The 22524-nt window shown below is 55.8% G+C and overlaps 1 protein-coding gene across 1 annotated transcript in view; it reads right to left on the reverse strand.

Annotated features, from left to right (window-relative positions):
• The window catches only part of KCNK3 (potassium two pore domain channel subfamily K member 3), a 35021-nt gene extending 17232 nt beyond the window's left edge, over positions 1-17789 (reverse strand). Inside the window, exon 1 of the mRNA XM_042933471.1 lies at positions 17480-17789. Coding sequence (XP_042789405.1) covers positions 17480-17762 — 283 coding nt within the window. The 5' untranslated portion in view covers positions 17763-17789. The remainder of the gene's footprint in view (positions 1-17479) is intronic.
• Between the last annotated feature and the right edge of the window lie 4735 nt (positions 17790-22524).

Here is a 22524-nt window from a genome sequence, read left to right on the forward strand (position 1 = left end):
TGCTCCTCAGGCAGAATGAGATGACCAAGGCTCGGACCCTTCCCTTTCAGCCTGTTGTCCTCATTGGAGACAGCAAGCAGCTGTCCCCATCCCTGGGGACGCTGCCCTTCTCACAGAGACATGGATGCAGACACTCGTCCCCCAGCCTGCCTCCCACTGCCTGACTCACCCTGGGCTTGCCACCTCTCTTCTGACCTCTGATTTCCCAGCCTTTTCAATTATCTCTGCCATTCTGCCGCCTTCTAAGCCCTCCACCCTCACCGCTGTTCACAGCCCAGAATCCGGTATAATAGGAGAATGACTTCATGGCTCCTATGGCCTAGAGAGGCTCCTATTTATGCATTGGTGCCCTGAACTTGCTTTTTATGGTGCCAAGAGCTCCAAGCTGGGCAGCGTCCCCAGGACCCAGGCTGTCTCCGCGGGACCCAGCTCTCTCCAGCTACTGCTTACAGTTCTGCTGTGCCCCCCCCTCCCCACCCCTCCTCAATGTGGAATCTGGGCAAGCTAGCTTTCTCTGCACTTGACTTTATTCAAATGATTAAATGCCTCTGTCACGGCTCCCTCCTCCCCAATTCAAAACAATACTAGCTGACTTTTATATGGTGCTTACCACGTGCCACATTGCTCTAAGCGAGCAAATACATGCTCCTCTTTTAATCCCCAAACAACCCTATTTGGTAGGTACTATTATTATTCCCATTTAAAGATGCAGGAGCTGAGCCACAGGGAGGTTCAGTGACTTGCTCAAGGTCATACATCTAAAACATGGCAGAGTGAGGCCCTCCCCATACTGTTTCTCCTGTTCTCTCTGTGGGCCTTGCTCCCTTCCAGCTTCTCCCATTCAGAGGAGGAGAGACTCCCTTCCCAAGGCCGACCCCCTGACTGCACTCTGCCCCGGTCCTGGGCTCTTCCTCCTGGCGTTGTTTCTGGAGGCCCCCCGTTTGGCGGTATTTTCAAACTGTCCTCTCCTAGTGTCTCAGTATTGGCCACAAGTTTGTTTGTTTGTTTGTTTGTTTTTTTAAAGGGAGGGAGACAGGCCTACCATGCCCTTTCCTTGGTCTTACTTCCCCCAAGAATTGCCTCCCCTCTCACCCCTTTAGCTGCCCCCACTTCACCAAGACCACTCTTGCTGAAAACCTCGGGAATTTCCTGAGTGTCAGACCCCGTGGCACAGGGCTGTCCGTACCTATGTGGCAACTCTAGAATAAATTAGAAAAAAAAAAATGGGCCCCTCTGGCTGGATGTAGCCTCTGGGAGTGCATAGTTTGCTGAGCATGTTGAACTTCAGCTTCCTAACCCATCAGCTGGATTCTTTTGGACAGTACACAACCTGGACAACCACACACAGGGTCTTGGATGTTGGCATCATTACTGTCCTTCATATTCTGGCCACGCTCATCCCCGATGGCCAGTCTTCCTCTGCCTTCTTTGTGGACACTCCACTCTCCTGCTTCTGCTGGTCCTTTGCAGTCTCACCCGCTGCACCCTGATTGTAAGAGTGGGGCAGGACTTTGCATGAGCTGCTCTGATGCTGGCTCCCAGAGCGGGCCGCCAAGAACTTGCCTCCAGCTCCACTCCATGCTCTACGTGGTTGAACTGGGACACCCAAGCTTGTTGTGACAACCCGAAAGCACCCTTCTGCCCCATGTTGGCTCTCTCTGTACTGCCCGATTCCTGTTAATGTGCTCATTCCTTAGCCAGACTGAACACCGTCCCTTCCTCCTTTCCCCTGCACACCTTGTCCTAGTCCTCCTAGTCCTGTCCTTTTCTTCTGTTCCTTTAGCCACCAGAGTCATCCAGGCCCTCACCCTTTGCAGTCTGGGCTTGGGCAGTGGTTCCTGACCTCCTTGGCAGCTTTCCAGCCCCTTCCCTAATCTTCCCCACCCCAACTTCCAGATTATGCCCCACTCTGCTGTCTGCGTAAAAACCCGCTTTCGGCTCAAAATGTCACTCCTCCACTCAAAAACCTTCTGTGACTCCCCATTGACTACAGGGAAAGAAGCCCAAACTTTCAACCTGCCTTTCGGTGTCCTCTACCATATGTCATAGCTCTCCAGGCTTAGCTATTGCTCTGGAGCTGAGGAAAGTGTTTTGGAGCTCACCCTTGGCAGTGCTTTTCCATAGCTGAGCTCTCTGGAAGGCTGCCAGGGAGGAGGTGGGTGGGGGTGGTGGGGGTGGGGGCTCTGCCCTCTCCACCCCCATCCCAAGCAGAAGCCTTGTAATGGCCACCAGCAGCCTGACAGCTGCCCCTGCACCCCGGGCAGCCTGGATCAGAGCTCGGCCAGACTGCAAATGTGGAAGGCTGGTCTCCGGGCAGGTGGGTAAGAGATGAAGGGAACCGAGGAGCCTCTCATGGAGGAGTCACTCGCCCAGGGGGCGAGGCAGGGCTTCAAGGGAGTTTAGTGGGACAGTGGGGGGCAGCCCGGCTGAGTGGAGAGTTCATCCCAGCGCTTTCCTGTATGCTCGAGCCTTGCTTCAGTTTCTCACTCTCTTTCTGAGTGTCTGACAGTCAGGGAGGCAGGTATGGCTATCACTCTCCCAGCTGAGCAGTGAGGAAGCTGAGGCCTGGGCAGGTGAGCTGACCTGGTCGAGGTCATGGAGCGTGTGCATCAGTGGCAGGACAGAGATGTGAGAGTTTTCGGGCCGAGTGGGAGGAGGGGGGGCTCTCCCGCCGCCAGCCCACCTGCTCGCCCCAGGCTGGACCTGGGCTTTCAGAGCAGCAGGAACTTCCCTTGCCATCCAGTGAGGGGCTGGTTAACTCTGGCACCCGGTGGGGGGCCCCAGGGGAGGGGCGCATTTTGCCCTGCTCCGTTCCTGGCCCAAATCGGCACGGCACCTGGGAAGGGCAGCTGGCCAGCCGCGTGCCAGTGTTACTTTAAAAATAAACCAGGGAAGAACGAGGCTTAAAAATAACCCCGGGGATGTGTGAGAAGCTAATTACTACCACAGCCCCCTGTCAGGGCTTTGGGGAGTGGCTGGGCCCCGTGGTGCCTGCGTGTCCCCTCTGCTCATCTCTTCCAGTTGGGAGCCGGGTCACAGCACAGCCGGGGGCGGGCAGGGCCTCAGAATCCGAGGTAGGAGCTGAAGGTGGCTCTGGGCCTCCCTGTAGGAGCTGAAGGTGGCTCTGGGCCTCCCTTCGTCTGGGTCAGGATGTAGGCAGGGTGGGGAGGAGAGCAGCCAGGCTGGGTGGAGAGTGACGTGGCCCAGGTCCCGGCAGGTTTCCTCTCTACCTTACTTATCTCTAGGCCTTGCCTCGTGACTTTCCGCTGGAATCATCTGGCTCCAAAAGGGACTTTGGGGTCCTGAGTCCCGCTCTTCTCTGGAGGCATGTGGTGGCAGCCAGGTGGCTCGTTTTGTCAGCTATGTCGCCCTATTTGGGACTCCTGACCACCGCTTCCCATGTGTCCCATTCTCTTGAGAAGAACTTTGAGGCCCGTCTTGATCCATCAGGGTAAGAATGCCTGGCCCTTCCAGCTGCCCACTCCTGGCTGCCTCCACGTGCATCTGTGGCCTGTGAGCTCGCATCTCGGGACCCTCAGTGCTAAGTGGGGACTGGACTGCAGCTGGGCCCGGCCTGAAGAGCCCCCAGCAGCAGCTGCGGGGTGGGCAGGAACCACACTCCCATCCCACATACCCGGGCTCCCCCAAGGCCCTTGTGCTTGCAGACCCCCCACCTTTGGGAAGAGGTGTGAGGACATCCTGCATTGACAGGGAGAGGGACACAGGGCCCAGCTGAGGACACAGCTGAGGACAGACTTGCCGGATCAAAGAGAAAAAGCAGAGCTCACCCAGAGGAGGGAGGCAGAGGCCAAGACTGCTGGAAGCCGGCAGAAACGATCAAAGGACAAGGATGGATGGGGAGGTGGGGCAGACGGGGCAGAGGGGGGAGGCAGCAGCAAGGAGAGACTGGCAGAACCAGGGGCCGGTTGGGGGGCTGCTGCACGACAAGCAGGGGCTTTGGGGGCAGATGGGCCTGGACTGGGTCCCTGGCTGGGAGCCCTGAGCTGATAACTGAGCTGGAACTTGGACCTCGTTTGCATAATGGACATAATGATAACTGCTCACGGGCCTCTGCAGGAGGGTTTGCGAAGCATTTATGAAAAAGGCCTGAAGACGGGGAGCCGTGACGGCCGTGTGTTCTCTCCCTTGCCTCTCTTGAAACCTGGTCCCTCTGTTCCACCTCCGGCTCCACAGATACAAAAGTCGCCCCTACCACCTTCTGCTCCCGGAACAAGCTGTTGAACGTGGCCCTCTGTTTTCATAGTCAGTGTCTCCCATGGCCGCCAGGCTGCCAATTGCCCTGGTGGTTTCCCTGCGGTCATCTGACTTGATTTCCCAGCAGCAGCTGGCAGCTGACAGCTCCCTCTCTCCTGAAACACTGCTCTTGGTCTCCAGGTTCCTCTCCAGTGTCTGGCAGGCCCCCTTTCCTGCTCTCCCTCCCTCCCTCCCCGTGTTGGGGGCGGTGGTGGTGCTGCTGGCCCTGGGCTTTTCTCCCCTGCTCCCCGCTCCTCCCAGGTGATCTCATCTAGCCTCGTGACTTTAAATATTATTTCCATCTGATAACTCCCAGATTTGTATTTCAGCCTTGACCTCTCCCTTGCGCTGCAGACTTGTCTATCTAACTGCCCACAGGGGCTGGTAATAAGCATCTGCAAATTAACTTGTATGTCTGAAAACAGAAGTTCTCGAATCTCATCTGTTTACCAAACCTGTTACTCTCCGGGTTTTACGTTCCGTCTCAGACAATGCTCACCCTCCATCCGGTTGCTTAGGTCAAAGGCCACCCCTGACTATCCTCTTTCCTTGATGCGTACAGTCCTCTCCCACCCTCCTCTTCCCCAACACACGCATCAGGTCCGGCCACTCTGCCCCAACACATGCCCTCAATCCACGCCTGCTCACCACGTCCACAGTCTTCACCTGGGTCCAACCTACCCTCATTCTCTCAGGTCACTGGAAGCCTGGCAGGTCTCCCTGTTTCCCTCTTGAATTACAACCACCTGACCTTCCCCAACCCCTACCACAGGGATCTGGTAAAAACTTTAGTCATATCACACAACACAGCGCTTAAAATCTTCCAGTGACTTCCGTCACACCTTGAGCAAAATCCAAGCTCTTGACCATGGCCTCCATGGCCCTGCAAGACCCAACCCTTCCACGCTTCCTCCCCCTGGCTCAGTATGCTGTAGCTCACTGCCCTTCCTGCGCTCTTCCTCAAACATGCCCAACTGTGGCCCACGGGCAACTTCGCATTTGCTGTCCCTCCCTCTTCTGCCCCCCAGAGGCTTTTCCTGATTTTTGCATCATATAGAACCCTCTGCCCATCCCTGTCTCTGCCACATCCTCTTGTTTTGCTGTCTCTTGGCACTTGTTACCAGTGAGATGACGTTGTTTATCTGTGACCGCATAGCCCTGGGTACACCTACCTACTTCCTCTCAACTGTAGACACTGTAAGGACAGGAGCTGAGTCTTTGGGGCCTAGAGCGGTGCCTGACACATGGAAGACGCTCAGAGAACCAGAGGGAGAGGAGGGATGACTGTGCGGGCATACTGAGGGAGTGGAAAGGGCTGGGAGGCTGGGTCTGAGGACTGGCTCTGTGAACTTCTGGTTCACTCTCCAGCTCCCTCCGCCCCCTCCCTGCATCTCCGTCTCCTCATCTGGAAGAGAGAAGTGTTGCACTGAATCAGTGATTCTCAAAGAATCCCGAGGACCCCAGGGCTCGCTGCGATGCCATCCACTGCCAAGCTGAGCCCTTGTTCTGCACAAGTATGCCAGCGTCAGCACCCTGAGCTCACCCTGCAGCCTCTCTCCTGGCCACCCCCTGTCAGACGGCGCTGGCTGGGGTCAGCCTGCTCCCAGCACCGTGACTGCCTCCCACACCCCACCCACGGACTACTGTGGGAGCTCCAGCTGGGGTGCCGCCCTTTCCGGTGGGAGGTTCCTGCATTCCAGCTGTCCCAGGGGCTGGGACAGCAGACTTGCTCTGCTGATAAGCGCGGCCTCGGCCACAGTCAGAAATGCTCTCTTTCCGAAAGGGGTGACTTGGAGGTCCTGTACAGAGCTCTATTCTTGGGACTGACACAGAGGAAGTCCCTCCAGGGCTCAGCCAGCATGGGGTGAAGTGGGGACAAGCATGTCACCCTGAGTAGTGTGCTTGTTAGGAAGGGCTGGAGGTAGAGGCCAGGAGCAGGTCCAACACAGACGGTCAGAGCTGTACGGGGGGCTCGGACACACCAGTCCGGTCCCTCACGGATAAGGCCGGGGGGATGTGACCTGCTGTGGGTCTCCCAGCCAGAGAACTGAGAAACATGGAGGGGATCGTGTGTCCCACTTTCCTTACTCAACTGCAGTAAGCTGTCGTTAGCCACAGCTCTGAGAAAGGACACATAGCCCACCTCCATGAACCCAGTGGCTGACTCTGAGGGGCAGGCAGGGGACCTCAGGGCCTCTTTGGTCCCACGGAAGACGAGTGTTTCCAACTCTGGGGCACTGAGCTGGGCGTGACACCCTAGGGAAGGAGGCCTGCCACTCAATTTGGGTCCAGGTTTCTCTCTCTCTGGCCCCACCTAGAGGTGGATCAAAGACCAAGGGCGGCCCCAGAGGGTCTTACCATGTTTAACCCTCACTGTTGGAAAACCCATGATGCAAGGTCATATTGAAGAGGGAGTCACATGGCTCAGCTGGACCAAAGCCCCCCGATTTGTTCGCAGGTGAGTGATGCTCACATGGCTGACGGGCCTCGCTGGGGCTGATTCCCTTCCCTGGGGTTAAGAGCAGCCTGAGAGCTAAAGTCGTGAAGGTGGAGCCTGTCCCTAGGACCCCACTAAGACTCCCAGTCCCCTTTACCTGGAGGGGGGGTGCCGCCTTCTCCTGGGGCCACCCACCGACTCCTGCTGTCTCCGCCACCTGGCTCGCCCCAGGAGCTTTGGCTTGCAAACTCCAAAGGTTCTTCTTTAGCCATCCCTTGAATGTTTCTTAAGTACCAAGGAAACCCAGAAAGAAAATGCTAGAGGCTGGCTGGCAAGTGGCCCAGCCTCCAAACTACAGAATGCTGATTCTAATAACTTCTCTTCTCTCCTGTGCTTCCCAAACCTGGCTGCAGACCCTTCGCTGGGGGACCCTAAAACTTCCAGGCTCCTGGGCTTGGCTCAGGCCTAATGAATTAAGTCAGGCCCTGACACCCATCACTCTGGCTCCAAACAACAGCTGTTACTGGGGACAAGTGTCCTACTCGGCACGCAGGGGCCATCTCACCTGTCCCTACACACTGGGAAGCAGGTGACTTGCCCAAGTGGCCCCTGGCAAAGCCCCCTCTCTCACTCACTGGCCACTCCTAAGAACCGTCACTCTGTTCTCATTTCTAGTCTTGGGCTCCCATCCTGTTCGGAAAGATGGCTTTGGCAAATGTGTGAAACTAAGGCCACCCAGTGACAACTGTCCTCCCCCCCCCCCCCAATATTTCCCTTTCTGCCCTCCATAGGCTGGCATCTGCAATGTCCCCACATCCGTGTCATGGGAATAACCCACCTTTAGCCACTGTGTAGGAGGCGAGGGCACTTGTGTTCTGGGGGAGAGGGTGGTTTAGGTTTGGGGAGGGGTCCTGATTTGACTCTTGCTCCCACATCACTGGCTTAGGATTGTAGGAAGTGACCTTATGCTCTCCAGTCTGGTTTCTTCATTGGCAAAGTGGGAGTAATGATACCCGTGATTCTGGGTCCACAGGACCCTCAGAAGAGATACTATATGAACAAGTGCTTTATACGCCAAGGGCTGTGCGTGCTTTACACATCCCTGTTCTGCCACTTGCCAGCAGTGTGCGTTTGCACACCCTCCCTAACTCCTCCGTGCCTCAGGGTCCTGGTCTGTAGAATGGGGATTGTAACAGTGCCACTGGCTGTGAGGATCACATGAGGTGATCGTTGTCACAGGCTCAGCCCAGAGAAACCTCCCAGCTAATGGCAGCTTTGGTTCCTAACCGTGGAAACTGAGGCAGGCTCTGTGGGGAGTGGCTGCTTCTCATCAGGTCTAAGATCAGGACGGAACGGCCCAGGGCAGACCCCCCTGGTGCATCAATCGGAGGCTTCCTCCTGCCTGTGACTGCCCGCACCCCCGCTTGCCCCCAAGGTCCCAGGGAGCCCTTCTACAGGGAGAACAGCCCTCAGATGTTTCTGAGATGGTTATTTCTGCACTGGGGCTGTGGTCGGGAGAGGCCCTACACATTCTGAAGGGGTCTGAGAGCTGGGGTCTGGGGCTGTCCATGCAGAAGATGTTCACACAGTGTTGTGTGACAGTATCATCTCCTTCAGTTCAGTGCTGCCCTGGGGCTCCTGCATACCATCCATAAAACTGGATTTGGTCTGGGCTCCCGAGTGGTCCTGTGGCCCAGAAAAGGAAGTGTGGTGACAGGAGGGAGGGACTTCCCTGGGGGCTGAGGTCTGCTGGGTGACCAGGGCGAGGGTGAAGGGAGACAGTCGGGATTCAGGTTCATGACCCTGTGGTTCAACTGGAATCCTGGGGGCACCCACTTGTTCAGCTGTGTTTTGGGGCACCCTCGGGTTCAACCAAGGTCATGGAGGTACCTGCTATTCAATTAAGGTGATCCACTGGTTCATCCAGGGTCATGGGGCACCCAGTGGTTTAATCAAGTCCACCCACCAGAGTCCAGAAGTTACCCCTCTAGGATCTGTCCTTGCCACCTTCCTTGGGTACATTCATGCCCCTCAGACTGTCTCATGCTATTGCCTCATCCAGAAAGTTCTCACTGCCCATCGTCACCTACTAGGGTCCTCACTCCTCATTCAAGCTCCCTCAAGTGCTACCTGCTCCAGGAAGCCTTCTCAGATCCCTATTTTGAGTCACTTTACTAGGATTTAGCATGGATAACATTCAGCTTGTGGTTTCAGGATGCCACTGGACCAGAGGCTCCTTGGGGCAGGAGCTGGGTCTTAGTTTTCTATTCTTTTGGTGGCAAGTACCGTGCCTAGCACTCAGGAGACCTCAGTGATTTTTGGTAAACCGAACTGAAATGAAGGCTAAAGACAGTTCTATTTGGAAGGTGATCCGGAGGCCCTGGGGGCCCCCAGGACACGGCTGAGTCCACTTTGGGTACTTGGGCTCTCCAGGCTGCCCCCTTAAAGATTAAGAAATCAGAGCATCTCAAGGTCGGGAAGAATTTTAAAAGCCATTTATTTTAGTCCCCAATGATCTTTTTAATGTATCTACTTGCCTTAGGTATTAATCAAACACTGATCTAGGGTTGCTGCTGGAAAGACTTCCAGCTTGTCTGTCCTGATGGTCTACTCTAGCCACGACCGTCATGTAAGCCAATTCCCTGTAATATATCTCTTCTACTGGTTCTGACTGAACCCTGACTGATACAGGCATCCTCTGCAGCTTGCCCATCCAGTGTCTTCTTGTATGCTTCCTGTGATGGGGAGCTCACCGCCTCTCAAGGCAGCACAGTCCATCTTTGGTCAGCTGCAACTTTAACAAGTTCTCATTAGATTGGACTTAATCAAGTCTTTCTATGGATTCTACCCCCTGGAGCTGGTTCAACCCCTTGGGCCCAAGCAGCCTGAGGTCGGGTCTTTAATCTTGCAATAGCCCAGCAAAAATTTGAAGGCAGCATGCATGCTTTCCACGCCTGTCCCCATCAAGTGTACCTCATTTGACATGCTCTTCCCTTGCTCTGTTTCCTAGGTTGTTGATGTCTCTCTTAAAAGTTTGGCCTTCACCTGCCAGCTGCATGCATTCCACACTGTCGCTTATGGCAGAGTCAGTGTATCTAGTAGCCAGAGGACCTTGGGCCTGGGGACCTCCGTGGGCCCTAGCTGTCTGGATCCCAGCCCACAGGAAGCTGGGGTTCTTAAAAGAAGAAATGCTCCCAAACCTCTTCTTCTAATGGGGACTGGAGGCTGCACCGCCCCTTGGGACTATGGGTAGTCTCCATGAGGGAGAAGCCAGTTTCCCACTTGGTCATTTAATCTCCAGGGCACCCATTGTCCATGGACCTAAGGAGCTTCCAGGTGGATGAGCTGAGGACAGCAGACACCTGTTTTCAGGCTTTCCCAGGGGGACAAGCCCTTCTTCACTCCCCTCCTCACTTTCCCCCACCTGCGTGACCGCAAAGCTCGGGGCCCCACCTAGGCTCCACGGAGGGCTCCTGTCCTGCGGGGCAAGCCGCAGCCCCGCTCCGGCCTCAGAGTAGGGATCCACCGGCTCCGAGGCCATTGGCTCTGATGCTCCACAACCAGATATCTAGGGATTTTTCCAGTTCTACACACTCTCGTCCTTAAAACCACAGTCTACACCTCATGTCTATTCCCAGGTCTCCAGGTTGTTTAGATCCTTGCTGCTCAAAGTGCGGACAATGAATTAACAGCATCAGTGTCCCCTGGGGGTTTCTGCATTTCTAAATGCAGAATCTCAGGCCCCCGCTCCAGACCTACTGGTTCAGAATCTGCGTTTAAATAAGATCAACCAGGTCTTTCCTTACACAGCGGTGTTTGCAAACCATTAGTGGCTCCACATTGCTGAGCAGGGCTTCTTTAGTTCCCCTGCAGAACATCTCTTCTGTAGAGATGGGAAGACTGAGGCACACCAGGGAAGTGTCTGCTCCTCCTGTGAGTTCAGGGGCAGCAGAAGCGAGAGAGAGCTGGAAGGATTTGTCTAAAGAGAAAGAACCCCGTTTCTAGCTCCCAGGCCTGGCTCCTGCTTTGAATTGCCAGCAGCCGTGTGTGCCCTCACTAAGGAGTCCTTGTGTGTCACTGGGAATCAGGGACAGTGAGGAGGCAGGTTTTGTGGGGGTGGAGGGTGGGAGGCGGGCCCCCGCCTGGCAGGGATCCCAGGAGGCCACAGGACCAGGAGGACTGGAGCTGTTTGCTCTAGATGGCAGCGGAGGCCGGCTCTGGACAAGGGGAAGGGGAAGGTGTGACTTGTGGCAGTAGCCTGGGGTGGGGTGGCTCCAGGTGAGGGTGCGGGATGCGTCTCCGGGAGCTGCCTGGGACCTCAGTTTCGGGACAACGCAGTTGTCCACAACGAGGAATTGTGGACAAGTGGGGACGCAGCGGCATCACTGGGACCCTTGACTGCTCTCTCCACGGCGACAACAGCCTAGAAAGGCATTTGTCATGTGGCTGTCTGATGGCCAGAGGCTAACAGGCGGGTCAGGAGGAGACCCAGGGCAAGCAGAGCAGTCTGGCTGGCAGCTTGCTCTTTTATTTAAGAGCCTGCGGGGGGGGGGGGGGGGGGGGGCGGTGGGGGGGGGGCAAGAACACCAAGGGAGGCTCCAAGGCCAGCTCTGACAATAACTGCAGCCTTGACCATGCCCCTTCTCCCATCTGGATTTTAGTTTCCACTCTGTAAAATAAGAGGGTTGGAGCTAAAATTCTGATTTCTCTCTGGGCTAAATACTCTTGAGGGCTAGAGATCCCGAAGCTGAGGCCACAGCTGGACCCTGGCACCCATCCGACATCATTTGTGACGTGCATACAGAAGGGGCAGCAGACGTTCCAGGGGCGGGGGTGCTGGGGGGCGGGGAGCTGCATGGCTCTGTGAAAAGATACTCCCTACGGCCCTGGGAGTGAGCCCTGGCACTATCATTTTATATTTGTAGGGTCCCGGGCCAATTTTGGAACCTCTCTGAACTTCCCTTTCCTTGCCGGGAACAGAATGATAACGCCTGCCCTCTCAGGGCGGCAGTGGGAATGCAGGCTGTGACAAGTGCCCCAGACACTGCCTGACGTGTTATGGACACACATCAGTTCCCTGCATCCAGGGCAGGGATGGGGGGTGAGGGAGTGCCCATCTGGGTCTCTGATAATGATCTCCGTCAGAACCTGGGTCTTTTCCCTTGCTGCTGGCTGGCTGGCTGCAGGGAAATCATTTTACGTTTTTTTTTTTTATTACAAAATTGACTCGCAGATTCACCGTTTGTGCTGCCAGCTGAAAGCTGTTTATGGTGGTGATTTGCACTACACTCATCTGTGCTTGTTTATGTTTTCTTTGAAAATAGTTATTGTGTTTGTCCTGTCCCCACTGTGGCCAGGCGTGTGTCTTCTATTTCTGTCCTATTCTTGCCCCCACTCCCTCCGTGTCTCCAGTCCCCCACCGTGATGGGTGGGAATGGGACCCTTAGGTAGGAGGCATGACAGTCAGAAGGACCTCTGATCAAATACACCCTCTTTGTAGATGAGGAGACTGATGGTCACAGAGGATCAGCAGCTGGGCTAAGTGGAACTGAACTTCTGCTTCCTCGCTCCAGTCCAGGGCAGGTTCTCCCACTACTGTGTGCCTCACTGTCCTTAGCTGGTTTTCTGCAGGGTCTGCCTGCTCAAAGGAGGGAGCGTTGCCTCTGAGCCTGGATGTCAGGTGGACTCCAGTCATGGGTGAGGATCTGGAAAGCCTGGGCTGGGAGAGTGGGATCAGGAGAATAAAGGGAAGGAAGGATGTGGCAGCCTCTGGTCCCCAACCCCCTGTCCCCTACCTGTTAGGAGGGAGCAGAGGTGGCTGTGGTCTTGGTAATCCTTGGGAAACCAAGCAGTTCCCTTCTGTGTGGGGAGTATTAGTAATCATACATGAAAATAATGTTAATTGCACTAATCATTGTAGATGTTGCTTATTAAGTACCTGCTCTGTACCAGGCATTCCTTTATATTATCCTTTTAATCCCGGGAGGCAGATATTCTTCTCCCCATTTTGTAAATGACAAAACAGGCTCAGAGAGACTAAGTAACTTGCTCAAGATCACATAACTAGTGGTGGGGGGTGGGGAGGTGAGTGGAGAGGTGGGTCGAGAAACGAACCCAGGCGCTCTGGCCCACCTTCCTACACTGCCACGGAAAAGGCAGAGGGGTGGCCTGTGGGCAGGGAGGAGGGAATTGCCGATTGAAAGTGGGCGGTAGGACCAGTCCAGGCTGGGCTGCCCCTCCACGCCACCCCAGCAAGCCAACGGAGGCCTGGGAACAGTGGAGTGATAAGCAACCAGAGGTCTCGGTGCTAAGAGAGATGGTGGGTCGTGAGGGGAATAGGCTGGGGTGATGGAGGGAACTCCAGTGGGGGCTCCCAAAGACCTCGGTTCTAATCAGGGTTGTACCTGCACCTCTCTGGGTGTTTGGATGACTGCTGATGTCTCCTTTCACTCTTTTATCGGAGGGCTCTGGGATGTAGAGGGTGGCAGGTCACTTGTGTACTTTCCTCCTTCTTGGAAAGATGTAAAAAAGTACAGGTTCCTTCATGAGCTGCCTGCTTGAGTTCACAATCTAAGGACTCCCAGGCCACGTGGTGGGTGATGGGAGCCTGCGCTCAGCTGAGAACAGGCCGGAAGCTGAGGAGAGAGCAGAACAGAAGGTTTTCTGCCCCAGCTCCATCAGCTAATCAATCACCTGGCCTCTCGTTGCCTTAGAGCCCCGAGGATTATGGGGGCCCACATGGGAGCACAGCACCTGTGAGCCCGCGGCAGTCTCAGCTGGGGCCCGGTGCCGGGCACCGCTCTGCCACGTGGTCTGGGTTGGTCAGCGGCCGGGGTGCAGGGAGCAGCAGGCTGGCTGCGGGGCGCTGGAGTGAGAGGCACTCGCCTGGGAAGGGATTTGCCAGGGGAGAAGACAAGCCTTGTCGCCTCAGTGCCCTCAAGATCTAAGGGTCTGGACTGGGTTCTCGAAGTTGGGAAAGAACTGGCGGAAAACCCAGGGCCTGGGAGTCAAAGAGGCCCAGCTGAATCTGGGCAGGTGCCATACTTTCAAGTCACAAGGCCATGGGTGAGTCATCTACACACAGAGCCCTGGGTTCCTCTGCTGAAAAGCGGGGGTCACATAATGCTCCTCTGGAGGGATTGGTGAGAGAATCCAACGAGAGGGTGTAGAGCCTGACAGAGTAGACAAGAAATCGTGGCCGCTATTATTATTGTTGCTGTTACCGCTCCTAGTCATAATATTAAGTAAAGAGTCATCCTGGACAAAGGAGCAGAGACCGGGGAGTCAGGTTTTGCTAACTTCTGGCTGTGTGACTCCTGTCACCTCTCTGGTTCCTTATCTGTAAGAGGAGGGGGTGGCACGAGCTGATCTTGAGTCCCCTTCCAGCTCTGACAGCCTCTGGGCTATGAATAGATGGGGCTGGGGCCCCGGAGGAGTTTAATGACTCAACAGCTAGAGAGGTTAAGCTTTCCCAGAAAAGAGTTTCCATTTGCGTTTGATGAACTTAGGGCACAACAAAGGAAGGGTTTCCTGGCTGGGAGGCCAGGGACGAGGGAGCTGGAGGAATCCTTGCAGCTCATGGAGACTGTGACTAACCAGGTGAATGACTAACTCAGACCCTGCCGACCCTCGACCAATCAGGGCTGCCCAGGAGCGCCCTGCAAGCTGGCATCACTGAGCACGTCTTGGCCATGCCAATTTCAGCTGGCTCCGGGCTTCACAGCATATGGAAGCAGAAGAAGCAGCCAAGAGACCGGCAGGGAAAGAGCACTGGGCTTGGAGTCAGAAGACCTAGCTTCTTGCTCTAACTCTGCTGCTCACTAGCTGCGTGGCTTTGGGGGAGTCCCTTCCCCTACTTTCCCTTCCATGTCTTCATCTATGCCACGGAGCTAACGATGCCTGCCCTGGCAACTTTCCTGAGTGGGGAAGGCTGAGATTCAAGAGGTGAGATGGGAGTGCAGTGTGATCACTAAGTGGCAGGTTCTGTCATTTTCCTATCCCAGTGTGAGTCCTGGTGCCTTGAGAGCCCTATGTGGGTCTCCAGAGGGATCAGGTGGACAGAGGCTATTGCCTTTGAGTTTTGGGTCAAGATCAGCTTAATATAGGGCCCATTCCAGCCATCTGATCACAGCCCAGACAGGCTTTTCTTAGAGCAGAGCCCCTGTGGACTGTTTCCAGCCAGATGGCGTAGCCAGAGAGAGAGGTGACAAAAAGCCAGGGATGGCTGGGTGGGGCAGGAAGTGGGCAGTGCCTTTCTGGGGCCCCCACAGAACTAGGGTGGTGCTTTGATGCTGTCTTTCCTCTTGCCCAGCACTGTATCAACAAATATCACCAGAACTGCACTCTGTCTGCCTCTACCCCCAGCTTTTAGCATCTCTCTTGGTAAGGACTACAGGCACTTTGGGAAATGGCAGGGATAGAGGGGAAGGAGGACACTCTTTCATTTCTGCACACCTTAAGCCCATGGATAGCATTCTCTGAGTGCTCACGCATGGGGCAGGGTACTGTGCCGGCACTGGGAGAACAGAGATGGGAACCACAGGGCCCTGCCCACGTGGAGGTCAATTCAGTATGTGGTCAAAGAGGCAAAACACATCCCCTAAAATGTAAATGACCATGCCCACACTGGGCAAGAGAGCCCACACTGTGTCACCCAGGTTGTCGTGACAGTAAGTCCCGTAGCTGTCTAGAGTGGTGGCCTGAGATGGTCTGGAAGACTTCAAGGAGGAAGTGGGATCTGAGCTTGACTTGCAAGATTAGCTTGGACAAGGTAAATAGGAGACCGAGAGAAAGGTGTGCCAGACAGGCACGCTTAAGGTGTTCTCAGGAGACAGACCGCATGGCTGCAGTGGAGGAATCATGCCAGTAAGAAGTGAGAAATGAAGTCGGACATAGAGTTGGTGCCAGGTATGAAGGTCCTTAAAATTTGGGATAAAGAGCATGGGCCAGATTCCACGGGCAGCTGGAAGTCACTGAGGGCTCTGAGAGGGTATTGGTATGGTCAGAGCTGCACTTTGGGGAGACTCTTTCTGGCGGCATTGTCCAGGGGCGCTCGCTCCATGGGAGAACGAAGCTGCAGGCAAAGTCAGTTGGGAAGTTACTTGTGGACCTAGGGACCACAGGACTAAGAAAGGGGACACATAATCAGAGGCACCACATGGGGGAAGAGATGGGGGGAAGGCCTAACTTGCTTGTTCACTGCTCCTGAAACCTTGGCAGGTAGCAGGGAAGTGGGGAGGGGAGGCTTCTTTTTGGGCAGATCTGAGTCCGACTATTCTGCCCTGTCAGCAGGACTCAGAGGTACCCCCATCCACTCCGGGGGCCCTTTTCTTCCTCTTCCAAGAGGGGAATGCAGAGACTATATAGCAGAGTTCCCCATGGACCCCAGAGAGGAGTGGAGCCTTGGGACACAGTCCCAAGTGGATAGACTGCAGGAAGAGCATCAAGTCCTGCCTTTTACTCCCTCAACTTCTGTGGACTCCCAGGGAAACACTGCCATCTTGTCATGGGCTATGCCATGTGGCAATGAGCCCCTGGGAGCTCAGCCAAGGCAAGGAGGGGGACCAGAGAGAGGAGAAGGAATGGGAAGGATCGAGGTCTGGAGACATCCCAATGGGCTTTGGGGGAAGGTGGGCTGAGAGCATGCCAGGACTAGGAGGGATGCTTGAGATCATTTCGGCCAACCCCTGATTGTGTGGATGTGAGCCTGAAACCCAGACAGGAGAAGGGACTTGCCCAAGGTCATATAGTGGGAAAAGTGATGGAGCTGGGCTGGAATCACAGAGTCCTGGGGAGCAAGTAAGGTGTTTACTCCTATCTGGACACTTTTGAATAGCACGTCAAGGGCCTCTCTGGAGATCCCTTTCCTGGGTATCCATTCGTGTGCTTTGTGTGTACGTGTGCCTGTGTATGTCCTGTGTGTGCTTGTGTGTGCACCTGTGTGTACATGTGCCCGTGTCTATGTTGTGAGAGAGTCTGAGTGTGTGTGTGTGTGGCCTGCTGCACCGCTGTTTGGAGAAGAGAACCGAGGCCATTCCTGCGAGGTGACTGTTTTCCTGGGACAGCAGAGAAGGCAGACAGCTGGATCTGGCTTCCAGCATCAGATTTGCTGCCCTAAGAAAATTAAACGCACTGGCTGGCTTTGCCCAAACTCTGGGATCTGGACACACACACGCGCGCGCACACACACACACAGACACACACGCACACACACACACACACACACACACACACACACACACACACACTCCAAGCGGCACTCACTGAAGCAGTTACGGGTTGTTTCAGGCACCGGGAGTAGGCGGGAGTGCCGCGGAGTGCCAGAGTACCTGCATCCACACGTCTCCCTGGAGCCCTAGCCTGTGTAGACACGCCAAGGTGCGGAAGCCCATCTGCCAGGGACACGGAGGAGTCGCGCGCTCCCCGCCGCTCTACACTCAGCTCTCTGCTCCAGGGCCTGGCCCGGCCACACCCCTCCTCCCCAGCCTCCGCCGGTCGTTCCTGCCCCTCTCACACACTTCAGAGTCCCTTGAGGCCCTCGCGCAGCCTGGCAGGGACAAGTTAGGGCTGGCCCGGCCAGAGAGTCAGGTCCGGAGCCAGGAATCGACGCCTCCCCCGAGTCCTGTCCCCGCGGAGCAGACAAGCCAGGCTGAACTCGGGTTTCTGGCAGCGCGGGGTTCGGCGCCTAGACCCTCTCCGGGGGATCCCCCCAGCCCTGGCCGGCTCGGGACTACCCCGGGACACGGCGCCCAGCCCCCGGGTCCCCGCCCCCCGTCGGCGAGTAGTTACCGATGGTGGTGATGACGGTGATGGCGAAGTAGAAGGAGCCGGCGAAGCGCCACTGCACGCCGGCCTTGTGCGGCTTGAGGCGCAGCACGACGCGCTCGAGCTCCTCGTAGCCGCCCTGGCTGAGGTTGTAGCGCGCCCGCAGCTCCTGCTGCCGCAGCTCCAGCCGCTGCCGCTCGATCATCTCGGGCTCCGACTCGAGCGCGTCGAAGACCGCGGCGCCCACCAGCAGGTAGGTGAAGGTGCACACGATGAGCGCCAGCGTGCGCACGTTCTGCCGCTTCATCGTCCCGCCCGAGCCGCCGCCGGCCCCCCGGCGCCCCCGGCCCGCGCCCCGGCCCCGGCCGCCGCTGCTGCTGCCCCGGAGGCGGCCTGGGGCATGGCTGCGCTCGCCTCTCCCCGCGCCGGGCACCCGCTCCGCGCCCCGGGGCCGCCGCCGCCAACGCCGCCGCCGCTGCCGCCGCGGAGCTGTCCCTTCAGCACCACCCACCGCCCTCCTCCGCCCGGCCCCGCTCCCGCCCCCCGCCCCCCGCCCGCAGGCCGCCTCCTCCCGCCAGCCCTCCCGCCCAGCCAAATAAGGACTGGGGAGACGCGCCGAGGGAGGGAGGAGGGGGGCTGGCGGAGGGGGAGGGGTGGGGGAGCGAACGGGAGAGCCGCGGAGAGACCGGGCAGGACCGAGGGAGAGAGACCCAGGGAAAGAGATAACTAGGCACAGAGAGAAACGCCTCTAACTACAGAGAAAGAGAGGAAAAAGAGGCAGAGGGGGGTGTGACAGATAGGGAGATAAAACCAGAGGTAGACTCACAGACACAGTAAAAGAAGCGGTAGGCAGAAAAATACAGAGCGAGAGAGGCAGAGAGCGAAAGATGGAAACAGAAAGAGCGACAGAGACAGGGAGACCTGGGTAGCTGGAGATAAATTGATGACGGAAAAAGAAGAGCAAGGAAGGGAAAAGGAACGGGCAGAGCGACCCCCACCCCCAGCCTCCACCGAAATCACAGCATGCTTTAACTGGAAGGGACCTTGGGCCTCGCTGTCCTGCCCTTTATTATGTCGGTGAGGAAACTGAGGCGCAGAGAGGTCGAGTGACAAGCAAGGGCACACCGTGAATTAGTGCCAGCACTGGGACTCAGCCAAGCTTCCCTCCGCCCAGGCCACACCCCCCACCCTGCGCCGGGCCACCGCTGTCTTAGAAACAGCAGGGCGCAGCTGTGGACCTAGGCACGGTGGGCCAACACCCAAGGGAAAGCCCTGCTCTCATGAAATGTGACCCTTCCCAGGTCAGCATGGCTCCTGGAACTGGCTGAGAAAGCACAGGCTGGGAGGCTAGGCCGGTAGCACTCAATCCCAGGCTCTCCTCCTCTGCTCCCCCCGCGGTTATCCGGCTGTCCAGACATCCATAGCCCCTGTCCTGCACCAGTGGGCCAGCCTGGGCTTGGGATGGGCTGCCAGAGAGAGCACTGGACATCAACATCAGGCATCCCACCCGAACAGAATAGGGCAGCCGGAGCCCAGACCAGGCTTGCTGAAGACCAGGAGGCCTCCCTATGCCTCAGTTTCTTCTTCTGTCAACATGGTGGCAGTGGTGGTGAGGAGGCGCAGGCTGTGGGACCTCAGATGAGGCGTCACTGCCCCTCTCAGAGTCTCACTTCCTTATCTCCTCGATGAGGTGCCGTGGCAGATGATCCCGCAGGCCTTACTTAGCTTCAAACAACTCCAGACTTGGATGGGCTGAGTGAGCAGAATGATCGGAATGCAAATCCCATTGCCAAGGAGGGTCAGAGAGTCTTTCACGGGACCCTGGCACGGGCCATGAGGAGAGACAGGATGGAAGAGGCCCCAGGCCCCTGACTGGGGGTAGGTTGAGGAGGCAGCCATCCAGAAGCAGGAGTGCCATCTGCCCACATCCGGGCCTGACCTGTCACTGTTGAGCCTTTTAATGCTTCTCTGAGGGAGACCACCAACCCACTGCTTCTTTCAACCATTCATCCAAAGAGTATGTATCAAGCATCTGCTGTGTGTCAGGCTAGGCATGTTACATGTATTATCTCTAGTCTTACCACCATCCTGAAAGGTGGGTATGGTTATGTCCATTTTATAGATAGAGAAACTGAGGCAAAAGGCAGTGCAGAGAATTGTCCGAGGTTGTTCGGCAGGAAGGGACTTCAGTCTGCCTTCCAAACCCATTCTCTTCTCCATAATGACTCCTGGACCCTCAGGTTTTTTTCACCTGTAAATGGGATAGGTAATCATACCAGAGTCATTGATCTGACACAAACTTCCTGGGCCCATACCCTTGGTCGTTTACTCAGCCCCTTTCAGGCCTTCCCCCTTGGCATCTTCTGGCTCCCTAGAAGACAAGAGCTGCTTCTCCTGGCTTCCTAGGGGTGAGGGTGCAAGTTAGGTTCCATCCTCCTGGCCACACTACCCCAGAAGCCAACTCCCCCAAAGCCAGTCTAGATGAACAAGGCTCAAGAGGCCCGGTTTTCAGTGTGAAAGACTGTGTGTCCAGGGTCTGCTTGCTTCTGGCTGCCAGGCCAGGCTGCTAGGCAGATGAACGGTGATATTATGAGTGAAAGAGCTTTGGAAAAGGGAAAAAGCTCTCTTTAGGGGCAGAGCATTTATTATTAATTATGATGAAGCTTGTTCTCATAGCACTTCAGAATGGGAAGGACCTTTAAAGATCAGCTAACCTGATCCTCTCATGTTACAGATGAGGAAACCGAGGCCCAGAGAATAGGAAGGGGGTTGCTCAGGGTCACACAGGGAGTGAAAGGGGGCCAAGACTTATGTCCCGTGGCTGGGGTTTCTCCTGTAGCCCCCATATATATGGGATCAGAACACCTGCTGCCAGGGGAACACAACACATCCACGGCATGCCTGGAGCCCAGGAGGGAAGCTCGGTTCTCACTCCCCTGCCCCTTTTCCCTTTCTACTCTTCAGGAGGGGAGACTGGTTGGTGGGGAGCGATGCTGGTGCCGGTCTAGATTTCTGAGAAGGCCCTGGGTCCTGCAGACAGGAGTTCCATCAGCTCACCCTTGACCTAGGTGGGATAGGGCCAAAGATCTAGAAGCCTATACCTCTCCCTCTGTCCAGGACTCCTGTGACCTGCCTGTACGTCCCCACCCCTGATGGGGCTGCCTCACCTTCTGCCCAGGGCCAAGTGTCAGAAAGCACCTCTATCAATCCTGTCTTTTATAAATGGCAAAATCTGCTCAGCGATGGCTTCTCCATGCTCTATTTTTTCCCACTCCATTGGTGACTCCAGTGGAGGAAGCCTTGGGCTGGTTAGAAAGAGATATTTTACATCCCTCCAATCATTATACTGGTCAGCCTCATGTGTGATTATTTTCTGGAATCTGCTGCAGCGTAGAGAACATGGGGCAGAGAGTTGGGGGGCCTGGGCTGGGGTCCCGTCTCTTCTACCTGCTTCCCTTGGGACTCAGGGCCAGTCACTCTTTTTCCCTGGGCCTTGGTTTGCATGTCCATAAATGGAGTGGTTTGGACCAGGACATGTCTCTGCTCCCTTCATTTATAACATCCCATGACCTTCCTGGCCCGCTTCTGCTTCGCTAGTTATTCCAAGAATCAGGTGAAAAGATTTAGTCACTGCTTTTAGGACTTTAGTTTGTGAGGAAAAGGGCGCAATCAGAGGTAGGATAAATGGTACAGAATTCAACTATCATTCGTTGCTGCGTATTATTATGCACTCAACATTATACACATATTATTTTCCAGCTTTATCTTCCACACCATTCCTCTCTAAGCTCTAGACACATCTAAGTACTTTCATGCTTTACTTCTGACTCATGTGGCTCCCATAAGCTGGGATGTTGGTACTTCCTCGACTCCTCCATTTTTTATCTATTGAACTCCTGTTCAGGCTTCAAGACCCAACTCAAGGGCCACTCTCTCTGTGAAGCACTCCCCAGTTACCTCCAGTCAGAACCCCCAGCACCTTTGTGCTGCCATAGCACGTTGTCGAAGCTGCAATTCAGCAGACGTTCCTCTTACCTAGTAGATCGATCAGTTCTTTAATATCTGTCTTCCCCACTGGCTCATTATCTTCTCCAGGGTGGAGTCCCTTCTTGTGCCACGCCCCGCCGCAGTGGGGAGCTCGGTGCTTTGCACATCAGAGTTGCTCTTATGTTTGTCGTGTATTCAGTACACGGTGAAGTCCTTAAAGCCTCCTACACCTGCGGGGATAGAGATCGGTGTCAGCGGGGACAGGAGCACGGACAGCAGAGTCTGGAGGGAGAAAAATCCACGCAATTTGCTTCTGTGACTCTTTGCCAACAGACACTTCTAAAGTTGGAGCAAGCCCTACCTGGCTTAAGGAGAGAAGGCAAGACCCATGTGAGTGTCCTAAGGCCCAAGGAAGCATGTGGAGAGGGCACTGAAGTGGAGTCCAGACATCTGGAGTTTGGTCCCAGCTACAACCAACTACCAACTAGCTGGTGGACTTGAGAGACTCACATCGCCTCTCTGTGCCCCAGTTTCCTTTTCTGTAGAATAAAAGAGTTGCTTATCTCAAAGGGTCCCCTCCCTCTGACATTTTGTGATGTTAATGACAGACTTGGCCCTATGATTAACAACTGCTCATCCTACAATGGCCAAGAATGTGGTGTGAGGGATGAGGGGCCCAGGGCCCTCTCTGTCCATTGTTTTCCAGAACCAGGCCCCCATCCTTGGCCAGTTTGGCTGGAGGATGGGGGAAAGGGGTGAGGTAGGGAGTAAAAAGGCCGACCCTGACTCAGACAAGCTCAGGTTCAAATCCTGACCCTATTCATTACTAGCTGGAACGGAGCCTCCCATGATATTCTGGTCTGTCTTGTCTAGACCAGACCCTAGGCTCCTGCAGAGCAGGGATAAGGCCTTGGGATAGGGTCCCTGGTTTGCTGTAGGAAGGAGTATCCAGAACCATCTCGAGATCCAGCTAGATGGAGGCCTGAGAACGGGGAGGGGCCTGGTGGGCCCAGGAGCTGCAGCACAGACGGGGACACGGTTGGTGGAGGGCGGCACCAGAAATCGTGGCCTCTGATGGCCGG

This window comes from Panthera leo, chromosome A3 (assembly GCF_018350215.1).
Source record: "Panthera leo isolate Ple1 chromosome A3, P.leo_Ple1_pat1.1, whole genome shotgun sequence".
Classification (NCBI taxonomy): Eukaryota; Metazoa; Chordata; class Mammalia; order Carnivora; family Felidae; genus Panthera; species Panthera leo.